This window comes from Cyprinodon variegatus, unplaced genomic scaffold, assembly GCF_000732505.1.
Source record: "Cyprinodon variegatus isolate N-32 unplaced genomic scaffold, C_variegatus-1.0 Scaffold769, whole genome shotgun sequence".
Taxonomy (NCBI): Eukaryota; Metazoa; Chordata; class Actinopteri; order Cyprinodontiformes; family Cyprinodontidae; genus Cyprinodon; species Cyprinodon variegatus.
In genome coordinates, this window is record NW_015151222.1 from 85,495 (window position 1) to 107,128 (window position 21,634).

Below are 21,634 nucleotides of genomic sequence, written 5' to 3' on the forward strand. Positions count from 1 at the left end.
GCCAGACCGAACTTCCCGACCTCAAACCTTGTGGGCGGGACTAAGTTCGGAATGGCACCCAGGCTAGCCTAACACCATCCACAACCAACAACTGCCTGGTTATTAAGACTTCTGAATGAAAGAGAAATAGTCTTTCTCTTTCCCTCTGTCCATTTTTGTTTTGGTCAGATTGCCTGAAATAGGTGACTGAATCACCTGGACAAAATAGGTCAGAGACAGCATTTCTGAGCTCAGGCAGGAGCAGTGAGAACACCGTGAAAGACAGCTCGGGAACCGGGACGAGCCAGCCAGGTATACCACCCTCAGGTGTAAGGAACCACAGCAGCAGAGGCAGTAGCTCAATGCTGCTAGCTCAGGAATAGAGCTGAGGAGCACAGCAGCAGCTTGGAGAGGCCTGGACCGGGCTACCTGGAGCCTAACTGTGAAAGACTGAAGAAGAACGGCCGAAGATCGGATTAGTCCGCCAGGCGGAGAGAGAGGTGGCGACAGAGCAGGAAGACATAAAGGGAGCAGGGGAGCGGGATGAGAGAAGCCGCAGCTGGTCCGTGTCTGCACTGGAGGTAGAAAGGGTCTTTCTAGGGCTAAATTAAAAGGCCTTATCGAAGCTTGATACTTGAATCTTGAATCTGAAGTCAATGAATCTCATCATCTCTTTACAAGATAGGTGAAGTTATGTCATGGAAGCCATTTTGTACTATGGCGGCCTCCGTATTGTTGGAGGGGAGAGGCAGTGTGTCAGGGTGGCTTATGTCGCTGCAGTCTGCAGTCTGGCCATTAGATGTAGCTACAAATTACATATTGTAGCTTTAAAGAGATTAATGACAGCAGGCGCATCTTTATATTAGTGTTTATTGTTTTATGCTACCTTGTTGATGAAACTTCTCAGTCAAAGACAAGAACAAGCTGATTTGGGTAGCTTAACAGCCTTTGTCTGATGAAATAACAGTTGATTTCAGCTGCAACACTCAGATGCTTGAATAAGAACTTGAGATACACAGTGCAAAAGCAATGATGTTGAATGAATGAATGTTGTGGAGAATATTTTCTCTCTTTGGGCTCCTAGGTATTAACTGAGAGGTTTTTGAATATCCCTTTATGACAACACTGAACATATTTTCTGGTGCCTGCTTCCAACAGCTGGGCTGGTCCTCTGTCGGTTGCAGGAGAGTTCCTGCCCCTAGTGGAGGAGCTTAAGGATCTTGGTATCCTGCTTACGAGTGAGGGGAGCTGGACAAACGGATCAATGTGGCTGTAGCTATTATGCAGACACTGCATCGGCCTGTTGTGGTAAAGAGAGAGCTGAGACATACACTCCCTCACTTATTGACATGAAATCCGGGTCATGACAGAACAAACTACATCCCTGATACAAGTGGTTGAAATTAGGTTCTTCGGCAGGGTGGAGAGACACCCCCTTAGAAATAGGAAAAGAGCTCTGACATTGGGAGGAGCTCAGAGTAGAGTGGCTTCTCCTCCACATCTAGAGGATTCAGATGCTTCCTTTGGGAAGTATTATAGACACATCACACTGGGAAGAGGCCCTGGGGGACATGCTGGAGGAATTATTTATCTTGACCGAACCTGAAACATCTTTTGCTTCCCCAAAAGGAGCTGGAGGAGGTGTCTGTAGATATGGGAGTCTGGGTACCCTGATTGAAACTACGGTCCTAGCAACCCTGTCCCTCATAAGTGAAAGAAGATGAATATGACTACTTCCATCAAAAGAAAACATCTTGACACAAACAAATCATTTTTTGGTTACTTTGACATGAGAATTAATTCATTACCTCCACAATTATAGAACTGCATGTGACATACATATAACAGGGAAACGCAGCAACTAATGCCATCATCCTGCCTGAGGAAGATTTAACATGAGAATGACTAAAAGAAAATGTATACTAGCTTAGACATTGCTTAGTCAAAACAAGACCTGACTCAAGTGTGGAATAACCAAAGCTCTTAGACACAAAACAGCCAACTGAATTATGACAGTTTACACATTGGAATAGAGCAAGGTGATAAATGCTGCTACTCCGATAACTCCCAGGAGCAAGGATACATAAAAAGACTTTGAAAAGTAGCATACTTCATTACATGAAACAAATTCAACACCCAGCCAATGGAAACCCACCCATGAGATCAATTTGGATCCGTTATGCGGGTCTTTCTCAAATCTGGCATATGCTACTGATGGCCCTAACCAATCAAGAATGGCTATGGGTATGTACTCAGAAAGTGGAGCAAGATCAGTCAACTGCGGGTCTACATAATGACTCTGGACTGCCATTCAGGCAAGAGAAATCTTGAGTATGGTGACAAACAGAGGGAGGGTGATCTGCAGAGGGAAATTCATTCACAGAGGGGAAAATAGTAGATGTTGAGGAGAACTTTTAGCACCTAAGAATACAACAAGAAAATGGTAAATATGAAGAAGCCCAAGGGACATACACGCAAGAGTACAGCAAGTTCTAAGAGCAAGTAATTGAAAGCTATTTAGTGCCAGTAACCAGAAACCCCACTGGGATAATAAGTTGGCCAAAGGTAGAAATTAACAGCACATGTTAAAACACAATAGGTACTTATCAGCTATGGTGGATTCCACCCAGCATCCAGTTCCCACAGCCACATGAGCAAAGCACATGGAATGAGGAAAACAGCTAGTGTGCTTTAGAAGCAGTTTCCAAGATGAAGCATCCAACCTCCAACAATACATCGGAAAAATGTCCCCAAAGGATGAATTGGAAGCTAGAACAGAAGTAGCTGAATAAACCACTATGGGAGAAAAAAAAACACTCCATTGGATTTATCACTGCCAGACACTTTATGTGGCTATGATTTCTTCTCACCAATGGGTAGAAAAGACAGGTCTGAGCAACAGAGCAACAGAGGTCTGTGTCTATCACACCGGACAAGATCAAAAACGCTGTCTGTGCAAAAAAGACTCAGAGACAAGCATGATTACACTAAAATGTCTAGAGCAGGAAAGAATTACATAAAATTTCATAACTAATTGTATGTTTAGTGTATAGAAACACTTGTCAGGAAAAAATAACTAGTTCAAAGTGGGAACTGCCTTCCAAGGTTGAGGAAAATAACAAAGCTAAGACCCTGTGGGACTCCTGGTACAAACCAACAACACTGTAATAGATAATACTGGAAGTTCTAAAAACTGATAAGCAGAAGAAGACAACTTTGTGATGGATGTGTCCCTCCAAAATGACTGTGACACCGGGAAAACAAAAAACATTTATGGTCATAATCTATTCATGCAAATGCTTCCCCACCACTTTATAAATGTAGAGCTATTCAATTTAATTCAATTCAATTTATTTATATAGTGCCAATTCACAACACAAGTCATCCCAAGGCACTTTACAGTTCAACCAGATCATACAGTAAAATTGATTCATAGTTTTCTATCTAAGGAAAACCAGTTGACTGCATTGACTCAAATGCAATCCCTCACACTAAACATGCTTGTAGCGACAGTGGAGAGGAAAAACTCCCTTCTAACAGGAAGAAACCTCCAGCAGAACCAGGCTCAGTGTGAGCAGCCATCTGCTGAGGCCGACTGGGGTTCAAGGACACAGAAGCAGAGATACAAAAAGCAGCTGTAAAAGGCGGCCCCGTCCAGGAAACACACAGCCAGGCAGACGAGCTCTGAGCCATCTCCCATGTCGAGGATGAAGAGAGCACATCAACCCAGTCACGGTCAGAGAAACAGGACTACACTGGAAAACAGGCCGATCTCCAGCATCTATCTCCAGCTATATCCGTCAGATATGTCAACATGTGCTTTAGTGATTCAGGTTAAACTTTTAAAGTCACATACTGCATCAGATTCACTTCAAGTCCCATTTCTCCTTGTTTTGCTAAATGTTACCACATGTAGCAGAGGCTGAAGCTGCTGCAAGAGGTGAAGGTAACTAAATCTCATTACATCTTTCTGATTATTTCCATGCCTTTTCTTTCTGATATTTTGTCCACTTTGCATTAAACCTTGGAAGGTATCGATGTCTGTACTTCATAACTAGAACATAATATTCCTATACCAAATTAAATCAGAGTACTGATAATGGCATAAAGTACACCATGATGATGAAATAAAAAGAAACTGTTTATGTAGCAGAGTTTTTCAATAGTATATCCAACCGAAGAGTAATTTTGGTCTTAATACACTAAGCAAGAGCAGATTTTGTTGGATTATTTTCAAAAAAGGAAGTCTTAGCAACGGCAATTGTCTTACTGCATTGGCAGATTATCTAACTTTTTTGAGAAGAATATTCTAAAAAGAAGATTAAAAACATAATTTGCTCTTTATTATTGTATCAATTTCAAAATGAGATCAAAAGGAGTTTTTGCCAAAAACAGGTCCCTAAGACTTGGTTAGACGGACACTTTTTGCAGTACAAGCATGCTTGTATATTTGGAGCTAAGCCATATTTTAAGGCACTGTGTGGAACATGTTTAGTGACAGATAACTCCCTCAGAGTTTGCAGTGAAGTTTGGGACTTCAATACATAACAGTCTTTTTAAGATTACAGAACATGTGGAGAAAGAATGAGGACAAACCTGACAGATTTATTAAATCCAGATGCAAAAGTTGCTGTTTTTGAGCCCTGCCTTATCAACAAAACTGTCACAGCTGAAAATCTGGAAACATAACTTGAAAAGATGGGAAGCAGCTTTGTAACTGAAAGAACCGTAAGGATGAAAGTTTTGTGGGAGTCCTGCTTCTCTTTCTCTGCTAAGAACAAGATAGGCCCAATTAACACCATTTGATGATTTTTATGATTTTTCCATCATAATTATTTAAGGTTTCATTCTATTACAACGAAAAATTTTAAAGCATGTTTTAAAGATTTATTTCACAAGTGCCCTTTTTTTGTAGATTTTCTGACAGGACAGGAAAAAGTCCTCGGCTTAGGAATTAAACCTTGGATAATTGTGCTTTTAAGACATTACAACTTTAGTTTAAAATTAGATTTAAGTAAGATTATTGCCAACTGACCAATGCAAAGCAATGTATAAATTTGAAGAGGTAAAAAAAATAGGTGGAAATTTATTTTTCTAAGATCTTAATCAATACTTCATCATTCTGCTTCATTCTATCTCTATTCTCCCACTCTGCAGAATCTGTTAGTTCAATCTCTAACGTTCTGCTGTCTGCTTTTTCTCATAGTAGCTTTGCCTTGTCTATTCCTGTTTGGCTGTGACTCCATCCTGGAGATAAATATCAGCAGTGCTGCTGCCATCAACACATTTGTTTATAGATGTTTGAGATCAGCTTGTTTTTCAGTGTAGTCCTGTTTCTCTGGCTGGATGTGCTCTCTTCATGTCTGACATGTGAGCAGGCTTGGAGCTCGTCTGCCTGGCTGTGTGTTTCCTGGACGGGGCCGCCTTTTACAGTTGCTTTTTGTATCTCTGCTTCTGTCTCCTTGAACCCCAGTCAGCCTCAGCAGATGGCCGCTCACACTGAAAAAGGGAGTTTTTCCTCTCCACTGTCGCTACAAGCATGCTTAGTGTAAGGGATTGCATTTGAGTCAATGAGTCGATGCAATCAACCGGTTTTCCTTAGATAGAAAACTTTGAATCAGTTTGACTCTATGATCTGGTGAACTGTAAAGTGCCTTGAGATGACATGCGTTGGGAATTTGCTCTATATAAATAAACTGAATTGAATATTTTCTAGAGTCACTGTTTGGTGGCGTAATGGTGGCATATCTGTTGCATTGTCTGTACCCGCTCCGCATATCTAGAAACTAAAATATTTGTCAGCTCCAAGATAATCTACATATATGGTCAGTAATACTAAGTCCAGCTACAGAATCTTGAAGCTTGATGTTCCTGTTGCATATATTATTCAGAAATTCAAGATCCATGGGACTGTGGTCAACCTCCTTGGATGTCACTGCAGGAGGAAAATTGATGACAAGTCACACAGATGGATACTGTAATGGTACCTAAAGAGCCCAGAGAAACATCAAAAGAGATAAAAGGTGAACCTCAAGCTCAAAGAACATCAGTGTCAGATCTCACAATCTGTTGTTTGAACCAAAGTAGACTTAATGGAAGTCAACCAAGGAGAATACCATTGTTCAAAACAAATATTAAAGTTATGGAATTTGTCAAACTACATGTTGACAGCCACAAATGTTTTCGGAGAATGTCCAATGGACAACAGCTTTTACTAAGTCCCATCATCTTTATGTTCAAAGACACAAAGACAGAAAAAAAAAAAGAAGCATACTAAAAGAATAACCCTGTTCCAACTTCCAACAAAACATGGAGAAGGCCCTGTTATGTTATGGGACTTCTATGCTTCATCTAGCACACGGGTCTTGAATCTCTGCAAGGTACAGTTGAATATAAGCCCATCAAGGGATTCTAGAGAAAAATGTGTTACTCAGTATTAGAAAGCTTGGCCTCTGTCGCAGTTCAACAGGATAGTGAATTAAAACACACAGAGCTAAAACAAACTCTTGAAACACTATGAAATTGATGAAATCTTGAAGAAAATAGCATCGGGAATAACCACATTTTATCATTTTCAAATCTAGAATGACTTAGAATAGTTGATGCTGCTTGGTAACCACTAAGACTCTGCTTTATGACACAATACGCCTTTTAAGACTCTTATAGAAATATAGTTGATAGGTTCTGTGGACTGATGAACTGAAATGTAATTTTCTCTGCTCAAAGCTTTAAATATTATTTTATAACATATATTTTTTTATGAAATCCCATTTAAAAAGAACTTTGTATTGGTCTATCATTTAAAATATCCCTGGAAACCAGGCAATGTAGAACGGCTCCGTTCATTTGGATGTTAGTGCATTCATTTGTTCAACTGGAATAAATGCTTTCCATATCTCACCCTAGACAATAAGAATCGTAGATGAAAACAGATGAAAGAATACTAAAGAAGCATTCATTCATCTTTTCCCAAAGATGAGTCCACGCTGTCCAATATTCAGGTTGAGAGAGCTTAGTACCTGAAACGAGCTGCTGCCCGCTGATCCCCACCGTCATGATGCCCAGGTTATTCATGGCCGTGGCCCAGGCTCCATGATCAGCTACAGGGACGTTTAGCTGGTCCTGCTCGGCTCCAATGTTACCTGGACCATCAGCTGCTATAACAGATAGAAACTAAGTCAGAGAAATCATTGAACAGAGGATCCTCCTTTCAGGATCTTAATGGCCAAAAGGGTTTACAGGAAATTCTATCTTTATCATTTACCACTGGCCATAGCAGGTAGTCCTTTTTCTCCTTCCTCCGAAGTTCTGTCATCAGATTGCTTCTCAGACAGACAAGGGGATGGATCAGGAGATGAGCAAGCAGGCTAGTTCACTCCGGTCCACCGTAGCAGTTTTCCTGTGCAAGAGACAAAACATTTAAAATAAGAAAATGGCAAAACCCAGCACGACTCTAAATTCGTCATCTAGAAGTGCAAATGAATGCAAAGCCAAGTTCAGAAAAATCGCCTGAGAGAAATTCAACACAAACACATACATCTGATACCACCTGAACACCAACAATAGCAATTTTCAATCTTTTCTTTAAAAGCTACCACCAATAAATGATGCAGACATGCTAACAATCACAGGCTGTTTGTGTGTTGGGGTGTGGGTTGATGTCTCCCTGAAAAACTTTGGCCGAGTGAAGCCCCATTGAAAACAGAAGTCAACCAAGCCAAAACTTAAATGCATCTGTTTAAATCTTAGCCCTTTAACTGCCAAGTCAACCGAATGGTTGACCATTTGCTCAACAAAAATGGAGGTTGGAGGTTGACAGGGCATTCAAAGGGCCACAATAGAAAATCATGCATCTAAGAACTCATTGCTATATACTTTTTACTTTTGGGATTGTAGATGACAAATCTCTATACTTATGCTGCTATGGGCTTAGACTGCTGGAGGACATAGAGACCCCTTTCTCAATTTATCTCTATTATCCCACTCTGCTTTTTCTTCATCTGGTCTTTTACTGTTTGGCTGTGACTCCATCCTGGAGAGAAATATCAGCTGTGCTGCTGCCATCAACACCTTTGTTTATAGATGTTTGAGCTTGGCCTGTTTTTAGTTTAGTCCTGTTTCTCTGACTGTGACTAACTGGATCTTCAGACATCTTCTGACATGGGAGCTGCCCTGGAGCTCGTCTGCCTGGCTGTGCCTTTCCTGGACGGCGCCACCTGTGGAGCTAGTTAACAGTTGCCTTTTATATCTCTGCTTCTGTCTCCTTGAACCCCAGTCAGCCTCGGGAGATGGCCGCACTGACCCTGGTTCTGCTGGAGGTTTCTTCCTATTCAAAGGAAAATTTCCCTCTCCACTGTCACTACAAGCATGCTTATTGTGAGGGATTGCCTTTGAAGCCATGAGTTGATGCAATCAACTGGTTTTCCTTAGACAGAAAACTTTGAATAAATTTGAATGGATGATCTGGTTGATTTGTAAAGTGCCTTGAGATGACGTGTTGTGAATTGGCGATATATACTGTAAATAGACTGACTTTAATTGAACTGAAATTCATAAAAGAGCCAACTTTTCCTTTTCAGCTTAGTTCAAATGACTTAGGCTGCAAGTTAACACTAAGCTTGTCTTTATATTTAGGCAGATAATCAGGTTAATTACAGAAAACTGTTGATACTCTATTCTCTCACACATTTAGCCTGTTAGAACCTTTTCAGGTGATTATTTTCAAGGACTTGAATACACAATTAGAGTAAAGTCTAGGTACAGTAATTAACCCTCCTTACAAAGGAGAAAATTGCCATTTCAAATATATTTCAAGTTTACACTTTCAACAAATCAAAGATTAACGCTGCTGCCACATTGCTTCTCCTCACCCCAAATAAAGTACAGTGAAAATGAATAGAGGATTTTTGCTTTTCTGTTGCACTTAATCATCAATAATCATAAATATTATGTTGCACAAAACCTGCATCAGTAAATACACAAAGTAGATTTAAATTAGAGCTTCCTTCATTATAGTGAATGATTTTATATATAATGATTTCATTATAGTAAGATTATGGATTACAATTGACTTACTACACTGCTGGAGTTCATATTTTACCAGCCACACTTAGCTGTCATTATTGCTGGATGTAGAGAATCAAATAAATTGCGTAAACAACATAAAATAGGTTAAAGATCTTAATCTCTATTTCTACTAGTATGGAGAAAACGATATTTCCCAATGTGTATTTTTTTTGGGACTCAAGTGAATATCAGTGATAGTCAGAAACAGTGAAAAAGTAAAAAACTAAGGTAAACCTGCCAAGGAGTTTTCCCATCAAACGCTGCTCTAAAAGTCACAAAAAAAAAAGAAAAAGAAAACTAGAACACAGATCTGAAGAACTGGAGACCTCATTTGCCTCAGTTAAGGTCCACATTAATGATCCAGCAATAAAATAAACATCAATGGTATCCATGGGAGACTTTCCAGCCTAAAAAAGCAACAATGTTAAAAATGCTCCAAAGCTAAAAGAACACAAAGGCCGGCATCACATGTAGCAAAACATACTGATGATTCTCAAATAAATTTCGAGAAGGGGAGCTGATGAGACAAAAGGGGTGATTCTTGTAGATACATTACATTTAAAATCCCAGACAGTTTGCAGTAATTGACAAAATTTACTCTAGCGAAAAATCCTGAAATATGCCCAGACCTTATAAACTCAAACACAATAGAGTCTGTTGCAGGACAACAGTCTCAAGCAGATCACAACATCCACCTGTTTCTCCCTGCTAGTCAACATCATTCCTTAAACCTGTTATCCTGCCTATAAAGACCTGCCTCTTACAGTCAGTCTCTGCCAGATTGTCTGCATGTTGTTTATTCCCATTGCTTAGGTACACTGTCTGTCCTTCCTGGCCTCCAGTGTTTATTCTGCTCCCACCAGGTCCAGCTTAGCGTTTGACTCTTTTATCAACTTGAACTGCTTCAACCTGCTACCAGCCTTTTCAAGCCCAAACACCAGCCTGTTCAACCATATTCTGCTTTTTCACTCAGCCACCTGCCAGTTCAACAAATCATAGCCATATCTTTCAAAAAATGTTTAAGCACAAGACAGTGTTGGTCGGAATTATCAGCTTCTCTGATTCGTTGCACTGTGAATTATTTGGAAACTCCACATAATTTTGATGCCAAATGTTTTAAATTTTATTGCTTTAGTATCACAGATTTAATGCCAGGAAATGCTTTTACACTCCTAGGTTGGAGCACATTCATATCTTATTGCTTATTGTTAAGCTAAAATCTTTAAAAGCAATCTAACCCTGTCACATGAACCGACTTCATTTACTGTGATGGAAAAGCCACAATTTAAGCACATCCTTTTCATTTGTATTATTGGTAACAGCCATGTAGGAAACCACTTATCAATCATTGTTCTTGTTTTTTTCCGCTTTGCAGATAACAAATTTATAAAACCATCAGCTTATTTTTTCATTGTAGTTCAACTGTTTTACGCTTAAAGTTGTCACCAAATTGTTAGGGAAAATTAATTTTATTTTGTTTTAGTATCATCAGATTTAATGCCAGTAGATCCTCTTGCACCCCTGGTTTAGAGAGCATTAAGATCTTACTCTATATTGTCAAGCCTAAATCTTTAATAGGAATCTAACCCGACCACATGAACCAACTTCATCAACTGTGACAAAAAGCCACAACTCTATTTTCTCTATTGACTATACTGTCAAGCCTAAATTCTTCAGAGCAACCTAACCCTGTCACCAACCATCTTAACTGCTATGTATCAGTGGCAGCAGGACTATGAAAAGTACCAAGCTTCCAAATAGTTCCTCAATATACAAAAGGAACAAAAGCTTAACATGTAAAGTTCAGTTGCACTTCAAATATAGGGATAAAAAGATCTACATTGTATGAGCTTGTATTTAGGGGGATGGTGTAATTCTGAATGTTTCGTATGCACAGCACGTCCCCTCCTCTCGCCCTGTCTATCAGTGTCTATCAGACCCCACTGCTCAACAATCTTCATTTTTCACATCTGACACCAGGAAACCAGCCGAGCCTCGCACCGCATCCTGTTTTAATTGAGACACAATCATATCAATGACTTTTTATTAATGACTACACACCATAACGTGTAGCTCAGGGAGGCTGGCAGTTTGACTCACACAGAGACTGTCCTTGCTGCAGTCCTCGCTCTTGATTAGAAATGTGATTACTAGGAGGAAACATGGAACTGAACCAACATGTCTGGTGTAGCTGCGGGTGTGAGAGTTTACTGGTGATGTTCATTGGTAGTGAAGCTGTAACACACCAGAAAAGGCCAATCAAATTTACTGAGTGATATGAGGTTACATGCTGACAATCTGCCAGTCAGTTAGATCACTGTATTGGTAAAGGCATATTTCATGTGCTTCCAAAAAATGTGTCAAACACATATGCAAACCGCAGGAAACGAAGGTAAAGAAGGAATATTTCAAAGAATTAAATGACAGATAGACAGACAGACAGACAGACAGACAGACAGACAGACAGACAGACAGACAGACAGACAGACAGACAGACAGACAGACACATGGCCAGCAACACCTCCAGCAATCAGCACTCCAAAAAGAGGCTGGGTTAGTAAATGCAGGACAGCAAAATTAAGGATGCTGCTTAAAAAGGAGAGATGAACTGATCCAGTGCATCCAAATGATGACCTTAAGGGGCTAAATTCACCACTGTGCTATTATTTCTATTTATTTATTTTTTATTTTTTTTCAGTTGCTTTGGAAGCATAATGCAAACCTACAGTAGGGGTTCTTAAAGTGTAGCTCATCCCATGTACAACCTAACCTTGCCCAAGTAATAATAAAGAAATGCAACCAAAATTTTTGATGCAGAGAGGTCCTGAGTGGCAGTAATAAATGTGGAGATGAGCAATGGTGGTTTAGCAGGTCAAGACAAGTGCCAGCTACTCAGATTAGCCATATGAGCATGAAGAATGATCAGAAGAAAACTCATGGCTAAGCCAAGATCTTTTAAGGTGGAAGATTTTTCACCTCTATCAACCTCCAGTTTGTTGAGTGAGATCAGGCGTTATGCTGCCCAGCAGGCCAGAGCCTCATCAGTTTGAGCCACATGCTCAGGCGCTGACTTTTTGATGCCTGAAACCACTGCTGCTGAGGTACAGTATGATAGGGTGACTTGTGTGTCTAAATACACTGTATTTAAAAGTTATATTTAAACCCGAACGCACCAAGATGTTGCACCGGCACGCACCACTTGAACCAACACAAAAATTCAACCACAATGGCCACCGTTTAACCCTAAGAGGGCAGGACTTTGTTGTTTTTAAGAGAAATACTGCAGGAAAGGCTAAAATTAAAATGCACTAAAATGCTGAGTGACACTAAGATACCACACATATTCCTATTTTCTACAAAAATATCTTATTATGGGTTAGGTAATACTTTAAACAGTAGGTCTTCAACAGGTGGTCCGCAACCCCTAGGGGGTCCACAGAGGTACTGCATGGGGATCCTGAACGTTTTGGTTGAATAGCCTTTTTTTTAAATTCCCTCCTGCAATTTTTTTCCACTAATTGAAATGTCTTTAAATCCACATCATCATGAATTCAACACACTGTAGTAAAGTCATCAATACACACATTTAGTGACGCACAGGAGCTCTTTCAAGCTGGGCACCGTTTCATTCACAACACCTGTCCCATCAACCAGGAATCAGAACCAGAAATACTTTACAATCCCAGAGAGAAATTACTTTCGTTACATTCCTCCATCTGTAACAGAGTGACTATAGGACCAGTTTGATATAACACAATTTCATACTATATATATAATTAGGGTGTCCCTGCTCCATATCGCCATCAGTTTGGGGGTCCTGACTTTAGCGATCAACAAAGTGAAGAGCAATACAGCATCAATAATTAGGGAATCAAAACAATAACGACAGAGATCTGGCAACAGAGATGAAGGAAATATTCACACTGTTGTCAGGACACCACAATAATGAATGCTTATTTAAAAGCAAACCTTCATAGAGGGGCCTAGGGGAGTCATCACAGCGAGCCAGTTAAAAACGACTACAATGATATAATTTTTCTGAACATTTTCTGATATACGTGTCTCTTCTTGCGCTCATTAAGTTTAAGGATTTGCCTTCATTTCATTTTTGCTGTCGCTTTCCTCTGATGAGAGAAAATATCTTGCAGTATATTCTCTAACCATAAAAACAGAGAAAAATGCTGTCTGTTGATGGAAGCTTGATAAAATACTAAAGAAAAATATCACTATTATACTGCAGGTTATATTATTATTTGTGCCATCATTATTACTAGTAGAGTTTGTAAGAGATGCGTTAAAGAGTATGTCTTCATTTACATTTTTGCTTTGTCCCTGTAACGCTTCCATTAATAATTTTTATTCAATCTTGGATGAATATTTCTCTTACTACTATTAGCAATATTATCATCATGGGTAATAATATTGAGGAGTTTGTTCAAAAAGGTAGAAAAGCCCCCATGTAATGTCACCTTTCTCTAAAACCAAAGTGTGAAAGTCAGAGGCTGGTAAGATTTTCATATAACAAATAAGCAAGTTTCCAAATAAAAACCTCACAGTGTTGTGTTGACTGGCTAACAGAGGAATAAAGATGAGATTGGATTTGATCTTGCATCAGCACGAGCCTGGGAGCAAGAGAAATTTCGGTTGATGCAGGCAGGGCTTATGCAAGGCTGACAAAACAGAGGAGCTTCTAGCATCTCTCTTCACTGTGGGCTGCACATCAACTTGACAAACACGTACACCCCCCCACACCCCCCTCCCTCACACACATCCTCTTAATCCAGGTAAGAATCGCATGTTTAATGGGCTGCGGCAGGCAGTTACTTAAAACCTACACAGATCCAAACACCTGGAGCTATGTACTGTCTGCAGTAACTGTGTATTTATCCTGCTGCTCACTTGTTCATATCAGCCCATCCTGTCTAATCTGTCTCATTTTCTCTCTGGGGAATCGGTGCGCTTGTCTTTGAGGATGTAATGTACCATAACAGAGAAGAAGACTGCTACGTGTACTAATAGGTGTAAAGAACTCAACACTGCAGATTTCTTTATGCTAATATCCCTTCAGATAACTTTCGCAAATCAATTGATAAACAACAAATGATGAGGTTGGGACTGATCCATCTGAATATCTGCATCCAAAATGATCCAACGGGTCCAATTCAGTTAATCTATTTCTATTTTATGAACCTCTGTAGTCCAGTGAACACTTATTCTGTATTTTTAAATCAGTTTTGAGGAGTTATAGCTGTTTTTATTTACTTTTATATTTGTATTTTACATTGTAGCATGCTTACTGTTGTGTTTTTTATAGGTAGACAATTTCATCTGTTTACCAGGGACAACAGATGAAAAATAGCCTTTTGGCTAATTCTGGTGAATTTGCAGGAATGCTTTTTAATGTACACTGTCCCTGTCAAATAAATAAATAAATTAAATTAAATTAAATTAAATCAAATCAAATCAAATTAAATTAAATTAAATTAAATCTATTGGTAAAATTTACACTGACTTTGCTACTTGTATGGGATAACTAATGAGGAGAGAACTGTTTCTAGAGTAAATAGGAGACAACAGAAAGGATAATGGAAAATAATAATCTGTTTTTTTCTCTCTTTTTTTTTTTGGGGGGGGGGTTACCTATGCTTCTTTACTTAATTATGTAATAATTGGGACCTTAATCAACTGTAACACAAGCTAAAGCTATTTACAATCTACAAAATATTTTTGGATTTAGAGAGGCAGTTGGTGATGCTAACTAAGCTAATGTAACCAAAAGCTTTTTAAATCTCCTAAAATCTGTTTAAAAAAAAAAATCATGTTTTCTATTCTGTTTTTCAACAACAGCAGAATCAGTTTTAATAGCCTTAACAACTTTGCCTTTAAATCTCTTCTGCATAAAAAAACATATCCCACCCCTCCTTTCTGCCATCCCCCCATATTCACAGTCTCACTTATATGGTATCAGAAATGTATATAGCTACACATACTTACACACACACACACACACACACACACACACACACACACACACACACACACACACACACACACACACACACACACACACACACACATATTATATATCTATCTATATATATATAATAAAACCTATTGATCTGCCTCTCCAATAAGAACTGAATCCTGCATAGCAACTCTCTTATCCCCTTATTGTAGTTTGCCGTTGGCTGACAAGTTTAAATTTTTCAGTTCTTGTCCACATTTCTTAAAATATGATGCATGCTGGAGCTTGACTGTGATAGTTGGACGGCCCACAGCAGATATTGTACAATTTCTTGTATTTACAAAACTTGACAGGTATGCATACTAAGCTGGAAAACAATTCTTTATTGAACTAAAGTTATGTTTTATAGCAGATTCAGGTTAAATTGTTTCCTCTTAACGGTGTGAAGTTTTAATATAATAGCTTTATAATGGAAAATGTCATAATAGGAGGATAATCGGTTTCATTTATCAGGTTTGTTTAAATAGCAAAAAAGAGCATTAAACAATAAAAAATAATCAGGCTACAGTATCTCTCAAGTATAGAACTTATGTTAGCTTTTATATTGAATGCTAGCCGCAAAGAAAATTTATTTTAACGCCACAATGTGAACTGAAATACTCGGCATATAACCTGAGCATCCCTGTGTTCACATTTTTATTTAACCACAATAATTATTAACTTAATTTATTAACTTATTTTTTATGCCAAAGACAACCTTATGTCACATACTTTATTTGGTATCATCATTCAACTTAACAAACCAAAAAGATGATGAATTCTGTCTTTCTGTAGTGACTCCAAAGACACACTTTCTGTTTTGAGGCAGTTCAATCTAAAGTGTTTTAGAATTAAAAGTATCACATCACTTATTTTTATAGTTGTTGGGTTTTTTTTTTTTACCAGCTTTAACTTTTCTTCCCAGATGAAACCTGGAAACTGACTTGCCTTAAGCAGATTGCTTTTTTTATTACAAACACTGAGCTCGCAGCAAATATTCACTTTCTTGCAAAGTACATTTTTTAGCAAACCAGACAAAATCAGTAGGTTTTGATGAATGTTTTATCATTTTTGAGCCACACATCTGACCATGTGCTTCCCATTAATGAAAACTGAGCCTTTTTGTTTAAAATGCTGTGGGTTCTGTTTATAAAGGCAGCTTTAGATGCAGCTAACATCAATTACTATATGTAAAAACCCCCAAAACAAAAAAAAAAAATATCTGCTTTTCTGTTCTCGGCATGTTAGCCGCCTCATGTGCATCACAAGCTGTCCTCTAACTCAAACTAAAATGACAGTGATTGCTTTAGTTCCACCTGAACTATATTTCCCTCCATCATTTCTTCCTTCTGAGAGCAGACCGGACCATGCAACCCGAGTGTTTCTGCTCACTTTCACAAACTATGAAATATTCACAGCTGAACGCATGTCCTCTTAATTATTCATGAGCTCAGTTGATCTCTGAATCATTCACACAAAGCAACAGCAGGAGGTGCTCTGTCAAACTAATACACAGAGACACAATCAGAGATGCACAAGCATATTCACATGCAGACGAACTGTCAGTTTGGCCAAAACAGCAAAAAACAGCAAACGAGGTTGGATGTTTGGATTTGAGAAATGAACTAGATCTTGATGCTTTAAAAATGTTCTAAAATTCTAATAGTCTGTTGTTGTTTTTATTTATTGTTAAATAGCTAATTAGAGCACTTAATATAAAAAAATACATCCACTTGGTGTATTTTTCTTGCTATTGAGCAAATATTGTTGAACACATTAATAAAAGGCAATAGGAGTGTCCAAAGAAAGCACCCTGACCCTACAGTATTAATGTGTTAGCATGAGCTGTTTACCAACATCCAGCTATGCCTGGGTTTAAAACACATTAAAACTCTAGAAACGCAAACAATTCACATCATAAGATTTCTGATGATGTAAGAATGTTTTGAATAGGACACAATAGAAAGTGTTGGAGTCACTGATCTTCGTCTACAATTAGGACATCATAAAAAGTTGTCAACACTTTTCCAATCTGTTTGGATTAGTGGTGAGGAAAGTTTTTCATATAAAGATGATGCATTAAAACTACAGATGTCAAACTGAATTCCTGTGTTTCCCTTTAAAGCTACAATATTATGTCCTAGAATCACTTAAAACATTATTTTAGCAGATCTCCAGTTTCAATTTTTCCTTAGCCCAGTGATTTAGGAGGGAAGAACAGACACATCCTGGATGTCAACAAAAAAAGGAGATGATTTTAGATTTCAGGGAAAACAGCATCAAGTTGAATTCTATTAAAATCATTGGATAAGAAGTTGAGGTGGTGGAAGCGCATGAATACCTCAATGTTTATCTGTTGCTGTCTACAAGAAGGGAAGGAGCAGATTGGACCTCCAAAGGAATCGGAGGTCCTTCACGTTTGCAGCCAGATGCCACACTTGCACTGTTATTTTTGGTGTCACAGGCTAAAATGTTTGCAATCCCTGATCCCCCTTCCCCTCAGGTTATCAATCTGTTTGGTTACAGTGGAAAACAGAACAAACTTTATAACTTTCAACTTACTTGGAAGCTTACTTCTTGTTGAAATTCAGTTTTTTGACTTTGAAACAACTAAGGCAGAGTTCTCCCAGGACTCTACCACCTCTTTACCTTTGAAAAACTATGTTGCATTAAATATGTCAAAATGGTACCTGAAGATATTCCTTTGAAATATGATGACTGTGGACATTTATTTAACAATGTCATTACATGTCAAATATATTATTCAGTCCTAATCTGTGGAAAAACTGGTAAAAATGAGCAGCTAACTCTGAGAACACATGAAAACAAATCAAGGTTTATAGAGAAAGTCCTGCTCACATCTATTTCCCTGCTATTCCAGTTTGAATCCAGAACAGGTGGGATTCAGATTTTATAAACAGTCGAACAAACCAAGCAGCGATCAGCTTTAACAGCAGCTCTGGTTGGAAGCTGGGACCCGTTTTCCTTCAGGAAAACCTCACAGGCAGCTGAGGGTTCTGCAGAAGCCCTGATTTTTCTGACACATGTGCTCCTGATCAGTCTCAGGATGTCCATCTTTCCAAAAGTGAACCATAAATCACAGTAAAGTTTTTATGCGCTCAAGTTCTTAAAAAATAAGTTTCCAAAAATTCCATTTGAAATAAAAATGTCAATCAGTCCCTGGTGAAGATTTGTAAATATTCTGTCTTCAAAGACAGACTGTTTCTCTGCTCAACCAACTATAGATAGTGCAGAAAAATCTTTGTTACCAGAATTTCCTCAAAAAGAAATTAACTTTTCCTCAAAAAAGGATTCTTACTATAGTAATCTATCCCTCTTCGTTTTATGATTTCTGTTTGTCTAGCCCCTTAGCATTTTTAGTAGTTATAAGAGGTTTTTTATATCAGGTTTCTGCCATAAAATTATTCTCTCATTTTTATAAACATGCTGTAGAAAGAGAAAATATAAATACTAATCTATAAAGAAATATACTGTGGATTAAGACACATTGAGGCTAAAGAGAAGGTCAGGATAACTCTGGAAATGATTGAAAACACAAGAGCAACATACAGTAGGTTCTAATGTTGGGAGTTTGACAGGTTAAAATGAAATATTTATTTTGATGACAGTTTAAGTGATAATAAAATATTACAATTGAATTACAATTTAATACAGCACTGAAACAGTCAAATACCAGCAGTTTACTCTGACTCCACCCTTTCACTGAATTACAGGGTCTGACCAGAAGAATGTTCTTCTCTTTAGATCTTAATGTCCACAAATCCTGACAGAAAGAATATTTTAGTACAAAGATGTTTAAAAAGGAATTGTACGGGCCAGCCAAGGGCCCATCAAGGAAATTGGGAAATTTTGAATGGGCTACTACTGTAAAAGGTTTTAGGCATTAGTCTGTACACAAAATATACACAGAAAGTAATTCAACCCTTTGAAAGTAGTCAGCTCCTCCAGATACACTGGAACAGAGGCAGTTTCTTAATAAATCAGTCTCCCTGGTGAGCAGCATCCTATATTCGGTCCTTATTGTAAGCAGCTGTATTGTCCAATGGTTGGTGAATGTCACACAATGATGTTGATTGGCAATCCACTGATATATTTGATATACCTAATGAGGAAAACAGTAGTTGTTGCCATGCAGATCAGAACAGATCTGCTGCCCAGCATCTCCAAGCATACTGCCTTCATGCATCCTTAGTTAGTCAGCTGATTTGCACACTGACTGATTAATTTCAGGGGAAAAAATGCCAGGCTATAGAATATCAACAAAGACCTGTCAGACACGCTCCACTTTCTTCCAAAACATAGAAGCTCATACTAAAAAAAAATAACATGAGGGATTTTTCCAGTAACAATAATAGTCATTTTTATTTGTCATTGCAACCTTGACCACTCCAACGAAAGTTTTTTTTTTCATTTAACCCATCCCATAGGAAGCAGCCTGAGCATGCTGGGTTTTGCTCAGGGACCCAGAGTGTCGATATGTTGGAACTTACAGCCTTCTTCAAATGCATTAATGCTCCTCTGCCCCCCTCTCCACTAATAATAAATCATTAAAAGCACTTGACTATAGTGGAATTCAAATTGATCGGTTAAGAGCATCCAGCGAAGTCCTATCTAAACACATTTCTGTTTGTAATCACTGTCATTTCCTTGTCCCCCCTGTCCGCTCTGAGAGCTCTTCAACATATTCTGCACAGAGGGTAGAAGCTCTAATCTATGGACAGAGTGCAAGGCCTGCCATTTCCACCGTGACTGGGACTCCCTCTTTACCCTTCAACTGAGAGACAGGGTCACGGCCCAGATATCAGTCAGCACTCGCCGCAGCAAATTACTTCTAATAAAGCCTTTAGAAAGGCTCCATTAACTACAGAGACGGAGAGAGGGAGACGGGATGCAGCCGAGGCAGCAAATCCAATCAGGTCCAATCAAATCATTGTGCAGGGAAACAGGCCAGCCCAGGCTCTATAATGATTGCAAAAAGAAGGGGAGCATTTTGCATTTAACATCTTAATAGCCAGCAGTGGAAACATGGCAGAACGTGAAAATATGCCTGTGGCTTTAGAGCAGGAATCAAAAGAACATCGATGGATGTTAGTGATGCATTCTTCCTAAAATCCAATCTAGTTTGATCAGTTAGGAAATGAATCTCTTCAGAAGGGACATATTATATTGGCTCCTCTAAGAAGACAGAATACAGTCTATATGAAAATTAATTGAAATAAACCTCTGTTATTATTATATCTGTCTCTTTCCTGCAGTCATATTCTGGTATGAAACATATAATTATGGTTTTTTTCTAAACCTAGCAGAGAGAAAAGGCAGCATCAGCAAGAAATGGAGTCAGTTACTAGCCAGAGCAGCTCCACAATGTGTAGGTTGAGGGCACGTTGAAACAAAATACTTAATCACTGGCTGCAGCTATTAGAGAAAAAATAAAAACAAAAGTCTCTTTCTGTGAGGACTTAACTACTTATGCTGCCTTACATCTGCTAATACCCAGCCCTACTCTGTCAGTTCAAACATTGTAATAGTATACAGATAAAATCCATATATGCTAGTTAGCCAGCAACTACGTTCTCTATAGAAGAACGTATGGCCAGAGAAGGGAGAGCCCTCCGAAAACAAAGAATATACAAGATTACTTTTGGAGGAAAACTGTATATTTTGTTCCTTTTCCAACATACCCTTGATATAATTTCGGTGCTCCATTCCTGGCTCATCCGTCTTAGATTACACTTAGTTGGAGCTTTTTAAGTTACTTAGAAATTTCAGCATCCAATCACAGAGGAAGCTTCAAACTTAAGCCAGACCATTGCTGAGATCTCTGACCAGTAGTCTAGCTGTAAAAAAAAGAAGGGGCATGGTGGATTCTTTTTGGATGCAAAAATAGCGGTATGCTGGTAAAGATTCTCAGTCATCCAGGTCATAGTCATTCCAATAAAGTAAAAAAAAAACAAAAAAAAATCCACTGGACTTTGTTTCAAAGTTTGAAGAGATTTTGCTTTCGAAGATATATATATAGTAGCCCAAAAACTAGCTTTTTCTTCTGGTTCAATTTGCATGTTTTCTACACCAAAACAAGTTTTTGTATATAGAGCTTGTAACGCAACGCTAATTCTGACATTTTAAGTTGAAAAAGCTTCCTGGATGGGAAGCAAAATCTCTTCAAACTTGGAAACAAAGTCCAGTGGATTACTTTTTAACTTTTTTTGAAGCATACATAGCCTAATGAATATAGCCTATTAACCTAAAGCAATTTGCATGGTAAGGTTGTTACATGCCAGGTAAAGTGGTCATTGACCTTGACCAAGGCACCTTACAGTAGAACCGCAGTCAGTCCCTGGACTGGCATGGCTATCACTGCCCCTACATAGTTAGGGACTAATTTCCCACTGGGATCAGCTTCATAGTCATGGTACGACTCTTCTTTGATTTGATTTATTTTGCTCAGGCTACTCATAAGTAGCCTGACGTAGTCCGACTCAACTCTAGTCAGAATATGAGTCTGATACTGCTCCATAGAGCTGTGATTATGGGGCGTGTTTCGAACGAACCAGGAAAAAAAAT

General features: G+C 38.6%; 1 protein-coding gene across 1 annotated transcript in view; it reads right to left on the reverse strand.

Moving 5' to 3' along the window:
- Positions 1–21,634, reverse strand: part of LOC107098323 (ecto-NOX disulfide-thiol exchanger 1-like) — a 162,891-nt gene that overhangs the window by 62,455 nt on the left and 78,802 nt on the right. Inside the window, exons 3-4 of the mRNA XM_015395949.1 lie at positions 7,244–7,378; positions 6,999–7,136 (exon numbers count right to left, since the gene is read on the reverse strand). Coding sequence (XP_015251435.1) covers positions 6,999–7,136; positions 7,244–7,253 — 148 coding nt within the window. The 5' untranslated portion in view covers positions 7,254–7,378. The remainder of the gene's footprint in view (positions 1–6,998; positions 7,137–7,243; positions 7,379–21,634) is intronic.